At 37.1% G+C, this 11,128-nt stretch overlaps 2 protein-coding genes across 5 annotated transcripts; both read right to left on the bottom strand.

The window, feature by feature from the left end:
• Window positions 1–853: 853 nt before the first annotated feature.
• Window positions 854–5,841, bottom strand: LOC114420721 (pentatricopeptide repeat-containing protein At5g39350). Of its 4 annotated transcripts, XM_028386554.1 has the most exons (5): window positions 5,653–5,841; window positions 2,345–4,859; window positions 2,183–2,237; window positions 1,643–1,709; window positions 854–1,461 (listed from the first exon to the last, which is right to left on the bottom strand). In XM_028386554.1, the coding sequence occupies exon 2, from the start codon at window positions 4,815–4,817 to the stop codon at window positions 2,817–2,819; it is 2,001 nt and encodes a 666-aa protein (XP_028242355.1). In that variant the 5' UTR covers window positions 4,818–4,859; window positions 5,653–5,841; the 3' UTR covers window positions 854–1,461; window positions 1,643–1,709; window positions 2,183–2,237; window positions 2,345–2,816. The 4 variants fall into 4 exon arrangements, with proteins under 4 accessions (XP_028242355.1, XP_028242352.1, XP_028242340.1 ...); XM_028386551.1 differs by lacking the exon at window positions 1,643–1,709 and having other exon boundaries at window positions 2,345–4,864; XM_028386539.1 differs by lacking the exon at window positions 1,643–1,709.
• A 1,283-nt stretch (window positions 5,842–7,124) lies between these two features.
• Window positions 7,125–10,890, bottom strand: LOC114420715 (zinc finger protein GAI-ASSOCIATED FACTOR 1-like). Its single transcript, XM_028386536.1, has 4 exons — window positions 10,095–10,890; window positions 9,613–10,009; window positions 9,263–9,495; window positions 7,125–8,632 (listed from the first exon to the last, which is right to left on the bottom strand). Exons 1-4 carry the CDS (start codon window positions 10,216–10,218, stop codon window positions 7,833–7,835), a joined length of 1,554 nt encoding a protein of 517 aa, XP_028242337.1. The 5' UTR covers window positions 10,219–10,890; the 3' UTR covers window positions 7,125–7,832.
• Window positions 10,891–11,128: the final 238 nt, after the last annotated feature.

The raw sequence follows: 11,128 nt of genomic DNA, 5'->3' as shown, positions 1-11,128 counted from the left end.
TTAGGAAAACATATATAAGAAAAAAATCAATTTGAAATTTTTTTTAACAATAATTGACTCGAGTATCAATAACTTTGATTTGAAACAATAGAATTTTTAATACAAGAAATAAAAGTTTTAAACTAATAAAATTGAAATCTAGGGGGAGGGCGAGGAAGACAGATCTCAAAATAAGAGATATGAAACACATAAAATAATGTATATAACATTAATTTTTGTATCTATCCCTCTCTTTTCATTATGTCATTGATTACATTTCAAATTTAAATTCTTCTCTTTTGTCTATTATGTCATTGATTACATTTCAAATTTAAATTCTTCTCTTTTGTCTGTTCCTCTCTTGAAAGTATCCTTTCTAAAAAAAATGATTAATAATTTACTTTTTTAAATATAAAAATAAATAGGTTAAATTATTCATTTGGTACTTAAAGTTCATTAGTACTTTTTAGTTTCTATAATTTGAAAGTAATTTTTTTAGTCCCTATGATTTACATTTTAATCCTCTTTTAATTCATATAATTTAAAAATAATATTTTTAATATTTGTGTAATTAAATATAATTGATAATATTATTCATATTTTGATGATAAGGACTAAAATGAAATTAAAATATAAAGTATAAGAACTAAAAGATCACTTTTAAATTAAAGGGACTAAGAAAGAATTAAAATGTAAATTATAAGAACTAAAAAAATCACTTTCAAACTATATAAACTAAAAAAGAATTAAAATAAAAATTAAAGACTAAAAAAATCACTTTAAAACTAGACCTAAAAGATACAGATGATCCAAATGAATAATTAAATCAAATAAATATTAAACAAGGATAAAGTTGCATGTTACAGACAGAGAATAGTAAGAAACGATTTAATAACAATGTATTAATAATATAAAGATTTTTTATGCTACATTTAATTAAATAGTTATATATGATAATGATTATCCAAATGTTGTAGGGATAATTAGATGTAAATAAAATAAAAATACAGCGGCGAGTGTGCATGTGTGTAGAGAGGGTGTAATACGAATAGAGCAATCTACTTGTTAAAGACTACTACTATAATTCTTAGATGCTCAGCACTATCCTTTAGTTGGACTATGTGATTTGATAGGCTTTTAAAGAAACAAGGGCAAAAGACAGACAACTATATGTTTATTGGGTTTGCATGTATTAGCCCAATATTTGAGACAAAATTATTGTAAGAACCCAGAAGAGAATGTGAGAAAAGAAAGGTCACTATCATGACATCTGGGTTATATATATTTCTCCAGAACTGATGTTAGCTCATTGCTTTTCCCCTCCACCTTTTTCTTTCCAGAATAATTTGATAATGTCTATGAAGCATCACTGCATCAGAGAGATAAATAGCACCGACTCTTTAGTCTGGAACACTGTCGAGAACAGGAGTTTTGGCTTAGAACCTAGCTTCTTTTTCCTGCCACAGATTAGCGAAATAGCTACTGCAATTTGAGAGAATCGTAGTTAGAAATATATTGCATTGTTGTGTGTGAAAGATCTCTGGTATACCAATGATCTGTGTTTATCACCTCAAAATAACATTTAACTAGTCAAACAAATTAGCAGACAAGCCATTTATTTTATATTTGTGAACTTGGACGAAGATTAATTCGTTATCAATACCATGAAATGGTCAGACAACATGACAATGCCGACGCAGTTTATATCATTTGTATGCCAGCTGTTGAGTCTCCATTGATAAAAAAAAAAAAACAAGCGATTATAAACATATAAAACAAAAGTAATGCATGACTATAATATTTTTGTTAACTAAAAGCAAAAAACTGATCATAATGGGTGCCAACAAAGTCAAGTACATAAATAATTTAACTCCATGAATTAACAAAAAATGAGTAGTAGGTTGTCAATATTTTTTACAATTGATAAACCAATAAAATTTCAAAAAGATTATGGCTTACATCAATATGTCTAAAATATAAGCAGTCACTTCAGTTAATCAGATACTTAATGATAAAATGACTAAAACCTAGTAGAATTTGTGAACCTTGAACATATAAATTACATATTCACAGCAGTGTCTATGTCTTCATAAAGACAGAGTCATCAAACAAAGAGCATCACCAGTAAGTGAAGTCATTATGCTCAACATAGCTAACAAGCGACTGCATAAAGTATAAGTCTATAAGAATAGGTGGTACCGACCTAGTTCTGCTCTGCCTCTTTCCCTCATAGTCAATATGTCATCATTGTCATCTTGCTGCAAGGAACCACAATTCAAGAACAGGAGCAACATAATTTATTTTATAACCATTAAAAGCAGGTGAAAGTAAAAGTAGCAAAAAAAAAAAAAATCCAACTACTTACCAAGAAAATGGGAGAATAAGAAGTTGAAACCAGTCTAAGGGATCAACAACAACCAGACAATCATAGCAAAATGCAATATCCTGAATACTCAAAAATCCATCTCAGTTAAACCACAAACCTAGCAACTGAGAAGCTTGTTAGGTGATGAATGTGTGTGAAAAGTCGCAGACATTAGGCACTGGTTGTTATTGGCTATTGTGCATCAACAGAAGTGTATCAAGGAAATTGGAGCCAAAATCTCGGCCTTGAACTCTATGCATGCCAAACATTATTGAAGCAAAGACATTTCCCTCCGTCATAATTAAAATAATGGAAAAAGGTAGGCACTTCCTCCTCAATAAAGGAAATACCTTTCACATTTTATAGGGTCTTCCATAACTACAGCAATAATGACTCTCATTTTGGACAGAATTTCAATGTTTGTGGCAGATGTTGTTAAGCTGACATTGTAATCTAAATGAGCATATTCAATTCACATATCTCTGACCTCAATTAAACTGTGAGCAGGTAGTTTTCTTAATCCTACCTCATTTACCATATCTCTAACCCTCTCTGCATCTCCCCACCTTCCTACAGCAGCATAAAGTTTTGCCAACAAAACATAATTTCCAGTATTTTCAGGCTCAAGCTTAAAAGTCCACCTAGCAGCCACCTCTCCCAGTTCAACATTTTCATGAATCACACAAGCACCGAGTAGTGCACCCCATACGGCATGGTTAGGTGTTATAGGCATTGTTCGAATAAGGTTATAAGCATCATTCAGTCTACCAGCACGTCCAAGAAGATCAATCATGCAAGTATAATGATCAACATGGGAAATAATTTGATGTTGCTTGAGCATAAAGTTGAACAAAGAAAAACCCTCGTTAACCAAACCTGCATGGCTGCAAGCATGCAGAACAGAGGTGAAGGTGACATGATTTGGTTTTACTCCAGATTGAACCATCTGATTGAAAAGTTTCACAGCCATTTTGCCATGTCCATGCTTTCCATAAGCAGCAATTATTGCACTCCAAATAATAATATCCTTGTCCTTCAGAGAAATTATATTGAAAATCTGGTGAGCATATCCTAAACTTCCACACTTTGAGTATATATCAACTAGAATACTTGCTACTTCAAGTCTGTAAAGAAAACCAGATCTTATAAGGTAACAATGTATGTTCATTGCCTGTTGGAGATCAGCAAGAATAGCATACGCAGGGAGAAGACTATTAAAGGTTGCATGGTCGGGCTGTACATCTTTCACTAGCATTTGCTTAAAGAGTTCTATTGCTTCTCTTGCAAGCCTATTTTGTATGAACCCAGATAGAAGAGCATTCCATGGGGCCGTTCTCTTTTTAGAGGTTCCCATAAACACTTTATAACTGAGGTTGCCACAATTACATTTGGCATACATATTAATCAAGGCAGTTTCCACAATGACCTCAGACTCAATCTTTTGCCTTATTGCCCATGCGTGCAGGCACTTGCCATGGTTCAAATAAACCAAACTGCCACATGCTGATAGTAAAGAAGCTATACTTACTGAATTTGGTTTCACTCCTTCACACTGCATCATCCCACAAAGCATCAAAGCACTTCTAGCATCCCCATTCAGAATGTATCCATTGATCAAAGTTGTCCATGTCACCACATCTTTATCATCCATCCCCTTCGCTAGTAACCATGCTTCTTTCATCTGACCACACTTAACATACATGTCCACCAACGCATTCCTAACTACAATATTTCCCCAAAACCCTTTCTCTTGAACTAACGTGTGAACCTCTCTCCCAAGCTCCACATTCTTCAAAAGGCCACAAGCAGGCAACACTGAAACCACAGTTGCACAATCAGGCTCCACACCCACATCCATCATTCTACCATAAACATTCACTGCATCTTCGGCACAGTTATTCCGAAAGTACCCATTAATCATGGTATTCCAAGAAATCACGGTCCGTTCCTGCATCGGGTCAAAAACAAGTTGTGCTGCTTCTTTCTCCCCAGCATTCATATACATTGCCAACAAAGTGTTCTGAACAAATGTGTTGGAATCGTAGCCAAACTTAAAGGTCTGCCCATGAATTCCAACACCCACATCGATCAGAGACAAGTCACCACAAGCCTTGATAACAACCGGGTATGTGAATTTGTCAGGCAGGGTACGACCAGAGCCGAGCATTTCCACAAACAAGTTGAGGGCATCAAAGGGGCGCCCAATTTGGACATACATCCTCATCATAGCATTCCATGAGAACAAACATGGCTGAGACAACTTATCAAACAGGTGGGATGCATAGGACGCGTGGTGGCATTGCGCGTATGTTGTGGCAAGCTTAGAGCAAAGGTTGGAGGAGGAGAAAATACCTAGGGTAAGGATGAGGGCGTGCAGCCTTTTGGTTTCAGAATGAAATTGAGAAGCTGAAAATTTTCCCAATAGCGATTCACACTGTGCTGCAGTGATCGCAAACATCATGCCTTTCTTCATTGGATCGTTCGTTTATACAGTGGTCGCAAACATAATGCCTCCCCTCCCTGTTTGAACCAAAGTAGTTTATCAGCAAAATGAAAGAACAGTGTTGAGGCATTAAACAGACAAATTGCCAACCATAAAATGTATAAACAAGGAAGACAGTTTAGTGATATAAATAACAAAAAGCAAATGCAAAATAGGAAGATGGTGGATAAAAAAATTGTTAATAACTTAAAAGGGCGAATTCCTGGGAGAATCACGAGGTATTTGAACAAAAAGATTGAACCTTGTACATGTACCCAAATTCACACCCCTATAATAGTTTAAAGGATTAGATTTATACCTAGATTTATGCAGTTTCATGTCAAAACCTTTCTGCCCAACTCCACATGCAATTCAATAATTTTGCATATTAGCTGTCTATATTTGTCTCCAAATCAGAATGCTCTCATTTGCCAAGAAAAAAACAACACATGTCAAGCAGAAGAAACTGATGAAATTCTCAAGTTTCAACTGTGGCAAAGAAGTTAATATGCTTATATAAGAATTGCAGATTTGTTTCAACTACGAAGATACTATGATCAAATCATGGTAAAAGAAAAAGGAGACGAAAGAAAAAAAAGTAAGAACTAAGAAGAGAAATGGCACAAGGAAGGGACATGAAAGGAAAAAAACAGTTACAGATGGGTCAAAAACATCATTATAGACACAAATTAGCGGCTAAGCATCTCAGAAAAAGTGCAGGCTTGAATTCAAATGTGGGGCGCGTAAGAACTAAGAACCACCTGATCCCACCGTAAATTAATATCAGCAAGAAAAAGAAGATGGGTTCTAATGTTCTGTGGCGTACCTGTTGAAGGAGGCGTTTCGTGTTGAAAGAGCAGCAAGAATTTCCCCTGCAACAACAAGAACAAACGCGGCCGAGAATGAAAGTGGGATAGTGGGTAACAATCAATGGCATCTCTGTATTTTTACTCAGCAAGTTTTCCCAACCTCGTATTTCCTAAATTCTCTTAAGATATTAGCAGAAATATGCTAAGATATGATGGGATTATATTGAGATATGACGGAAATGTGTTCTCTCTGTGTTATAATTATCGTTATTAAACATTAATAAATAGATGAAAAAAATAATAATTTTATAAATTAATATTATTATCGTTAATTTATTTTTTGTTTTATAATCTATTATATGATATATAAGTAAAAATAGTAATAATATATTAAAAAGTTAAAATGAAAAATATTTTGAAATATTTTTTTTAGAGGGCGATTATTATTATGAACGAAAAAAATATAAGATATGATTAAGATATAAAACAAGAGGGTCACTTATAAACAAAGAAAAAATAATTATTTGCTTTTTTTTTAAACAACCATAATTTGATTCCCATTCTCGGGCACCATCTTCCTTCGGATATTGTTTTTGACTTGAAATCTTCAAGGTTTCACTCAAACCTTTTTTTTTATTTTCTTATAATTTTCTTTCAGCAAGTTTTGGGAAATGGATACTTCATTTGCAAAGTTGTGTGAAATTTCCTGTGTTTATGTCCTTTTGATATATATTAAATACATTAGTGTGATTAAAAATTATGATAAATAAATATAAATTTTTCACATCTATGACATAAAAAGACTTACAAAAAAACAGTGACACAAAAGACATTTTTTATATATATTTCATGAGAATCACAACAAACAAATCTATTATTATGAGTTGGACTTGCTGCCCTTATAAATGTGACCTAAACAATATCTATAGGCGAGTTACTTGAATTGGTTGAAAAACAACATCGCAGAAAAATCTGAGGCTAATCTCGCCATGTGAATTGTTCAATTTTTTACCTGCATGTGAATATTACAATCTATGAAGATGGACTTGATTTGCTTTGGTTCTTACGACCAAACTTCAAAAGACCAGGGCATACTTGCAGAAAAAAGATGCATTCTATGCTAAAAATATAGAAGACACAAATGAAGAGGTGAAAAGCACGTATTCTTCAAGAAGCCAAGACGAGTAAGAAAGAATGATAGAGTGTCGTTTTTATCAATACGTAATGGGAATGACAAAGAAAATTATCATTCCAACGTAAAATCAAAACAGGTCGGTCGTTGAACCTCACCAAACCCGCTACGTCAGTGTCAATGAATGCAGCTCAGTCATTTTACTAAAAAGTAAAAATTAAGGGCCACCGCACTCGCACACCAATTTCGGCTATGGATTTGCAAAGGTTTCTTCATGCTTAAATGTCAAACAAATGTCAAGTGTCATGTTGCTTATGCAACTTGGGGACCGAAGAAAAGCTACCTACTAGGGAGCTATTATTTGCATCCTTTTTTATTGTGAGGAATTACACCATTACAATCTTATAGGCAACGGTTGCAATTTTGCATCCTAGGGGATGCTAGAATAACGTGGAATTTGATTCATGGGGAAAAAATTGAACTTCAATGGAATACAATTTTACAACATAATGACAATATTCTTCGCGATAAACATTCAACCACCCATTTACTGCTAACAGTAGAAGAAAACATAGAAGTTTCCTGATTTATGTCTACAGGCTACTATTATGGACCAACCAAATCATCCAACAGCAGAATTAATTCAAAACTGTAGATGCCCGATAAGCAAAAGATCTCTAGATGAAGTCTTCAAATTCACCATTGTCGCTACAACCAATGAAACCAACCCAACATCAATTTCAACCTTCTGCACAACACCAAATCCAGTGGTCCAGAGTAAACATAATATTGTAACTCGTGCCATTACTCATGGAAAGAAGGCTCTCTGGGCCTCTTCTTTGATATAATAAAAAATATACATTCTTTTCCGCCCACATTAGAGGCATAGGATAATCCAAAACGACCCGTTCAGAATTGCCTGTAGCACTGCTCAATAGGAGCATACTATATCTTCTTACTAATTCTCCCCCAATTGAACTGCAACTTCACAATGTGCAAGGACCACATAACACTGTACAACCAGAACTTATCGCCCCGAAAAATATAGTCCTTGCACCCAAAATATCAAGTGCTCCTCCTTCCAATATCTTTGCCAGGGAATTCTCCACTAGCAAAGGATGCCGCCGCAGTAGTAACATCCAGACCACCACCAATGGAGGTGATGAGTGCCGATAAGCCTCCACCAGGGGTGCCCCCAGCAGCCATCCCCAACCCGAGAAAATCGAGGGTGGTTTGCTTTGGACCAAACATGGAGGGAGTCCCCATCATTAACTCCTTTAGTCCAGAGCTACTGTCGCAGGGAAGCCCAAGTCCAAGACCTGCAGGAACTGAGGCACTCTCTGGTTCCACTGGCTGATGGCCCCATTGCAAATTATCTTGCTGAACTGATGACGTTGATGCAGAAGATGATACAATGCCTAACCCACGAAGAAAAGAGGCATTTGTTGCAGCTGCACCCATTTGGGCGGCTTTCTGCAGCAATGCAGTGGCAGACATGGCTGGCTGTGGTGGTGGGGCATACTGACGGCGTTCCTGCCTTCCCGTTCCAAAAATGGATGAGCCATGATTGGTGGCTAGGCACAGAGAAATGGGCTCTGAAGATGAAGGCCTTGAGAGGTCTGCTGGATGATCCGGATGCCCCATGGCCCTAATTAGGTCAGTGAATGCTGGTGTTTGAGAGTGGAGGCTTGCAGTTGCGGATGCTGATGATGAGGCAAACAAGCTTGCAAATACACTGCTGCTAGCACCACTGTTGCTGTTGCTTGTTGAGCTGGTAGTGCTGGTACTGGTACTGCTACAGCTCCCATTCATAGCAGTATTGACCTTTGGTTCTTCTATGATTTGTGGGGAATTTTCAGGCAACTCTGAAAGATCAAAACAGGGGGGAAAATTGTAGTAATTAATAAGATGAAGAATGATATTACTATTAACTATTGATAATAATTAAGGGGAGTAAAGAAGCAGCCACTTACGATGCATAGACTTGCAAAGTATGTGCCTTTTCTTTCTGTGTTAAAGTTGGGAAGAAAAGAACAAATAATGGTTTCCTTTCTCAAATCCATTCCCCCTTCCACCCCCCAAAAAACAAAGCTTTTCTTTCCCTTTTTAGCTTTTGAATCTTTTGAGTTTCTTTGTCCACAATTGCATAGTTTACATACCACAGTTCCAAAGAACACCTTTTCCGCGGTTTACTTTTATAATTCCATTACTTAATTACTTTCACAATATTATTACTTAAATTAACTCTCCGAATCTTATATCACTTACTCTGATGTTATGAATATACAAAGCACACAACACACAGATGAAAACAAAGAACGGTAGCAGACAAAAACCAGTAAGCTCCAAGATCACAGAGACAAAAAAAAAAAAGAAGAAAAACACCACCCACAAAAACAACAAATGTTTTGTTGGTCTAGTTTTAACCCTATCAAACGCGACAAAAGAAACGACCGAGAAGATTTCAATGTTTTCCAGATTCGGGTATTATCTACCTGGTTTTTGTGTCTGCAAGCTAGATGATGGTACAACAACACTGTTTGACTGAGAACTAACAGGCGGTACAAGTGGCGGCGGAGCCTCCACCGCCACCGGAGGCGACGAATCACCGGTCACAGCCTTCGAATCTGACTCTGAACTAGCCTTTGCAACAGTCTGAGGCTGAGATCTCGCACTTTCCTCTGCTAACGCATCACAAAAAGCCCTATGCGTGATGAAGCTATCCCTCCTTCAGAAAAAAACAAAAAAACAAAACAAAACTTTCATAAACCCCAAATCCCCAAATAGAAACTTTGTCAATAGTATCACAAAGGGTAAGGGTGAATGAAAGCCAAAAGGGTAAAACCTCGAGAACAAAGTGCCACAATCGCATTTATACTCTCGGGTACCGCAAATCTTGGAGTGAGCCTTCCAATCGGATTGAACCGCGTATTTCTTAGAGCACTTGTCGCATTTCCACTTCTTCTCGCCGTGTTTTCTGCAGAAGTGCTTCTTAATCCCCGTGAGATCCCCCAACGCTCTAGAAGGATCGTGGTGAACGCACGTTGGTTCGGGACACACGTACACCCTCTTTCTCACCTCCTTGCTCGACCTCTGCCTCAGCTTCCACGGAAGGTTGTGACCCCTCCGATGAAGCTGAAGGTTCTGGTCCCTCTGAAACCCCTTGTTGCAAATTTCACACACGAAACGGTTCGTGGCCATCAGGGTCTTCGGAGACAGAGCAATCACCTCTGCATCCGGATCTGAATAACCCCATAAAAAGTAAAATAAGAAAAACAACACAAGATGATGATGATTGATTGAAAAAAATGAATTTTTTTGTGGTACCTGGCATTCCTGGAAGGTTTCGCTTCTTCTTTGTTGTGGGTTTTGGGGGCACTGTCAGATTGCCAGAGGAAGACACGCTAGCTTCCCCTGAAGCTGTGGAAACATTGTCCAAGTCAACCGGCATGGGAACCTTAAACGACTCGAGGATTTCTTAGAGGGAAAATAACCTTAAGGGCATTTAACCTCACGGAGAAAGTTTTGGTTTTAGATCCTTTTTCTTATATGGGGATTGTTTCTTTTTCTTCTTCTTCTTCTTCTAGGGTTTCTACTCTCCTTTGCTATATCTACCGGTCAACCTGCAAATTTTCTTTTACCCACCACCTGCCAGCTCTGATGATGGGGTCTCTGACCCAAATTCACGTTAATCGAAGAACTCGAATGATTAGACCCAATAGGGTAGTGCCTCGGGAAACTCTAGCCGGCGAGTGAAGTTGGATCCAATAGAAAAAAACGCAGAAATTAAGGTTTGATTTTTCAGACAAAAAGGGGTTTGGACGGAATGAGTGTAGGTGGGCAGCACCGAAGCGCGAAGGAAAAGGCGGAAGCAGAAGCAGAAGAAGGTCCTCGATCTCGTTGGTTCTTCTCTTGGGCGTTTCCAAAGGTGTAACTTTTTTCATCAGAAAATGAGGTGATAAATGGGAAAGTCGCAGGGCAATGAAAATGAGAAGATGTTAAGTTTGATTAATTAGTAGTAATGAGGAAGGGTGATGTCAGACTTGTTTTTTTTGGGGGGTTGGAAGGTGTCGTGCGTGAAGATTATTAGATATTAGAGATTAGTATAATAATAGTACAATACACTATACGAAGTACAATATAGTAAGACGAGAGCGAGAGAGAAAGAGGATTTTTTTTTTTTTTTTTGCGCGTTGAAGTTGCTGTTATCCTCATTTCTCAACTTATTGAGGCCAATGGTTCGTTCAATTTGCAAGGAGAGTACAGCAGTGTTGGACACATGAACGAGGGTTTACTCCAATGTTTGTCGTTTTGTGATTTGTTTGAATGCGAGTTCTGTAAGAACCGACAGCGACTGGTCA

This window comes from Glycine soja, chromosome 1 (genome assembly GCF_004193775.1).
Source record: "Glycine soja cultivar W05 chromosome 1, ASM419377v2, whole genome shotgun sequence".
Lineage (NCBI taxonomy): Eukaryota > Viridiplantae > Streptophyta > Magnoliopsida > Fabales > Fabaceae > Glycine > Glycine soja.
The sequence above is the reverse complement of the archived record's forward strand: the minus strand, read 5'-3'. Positions and strand labels throughout refer to the sequence as shown.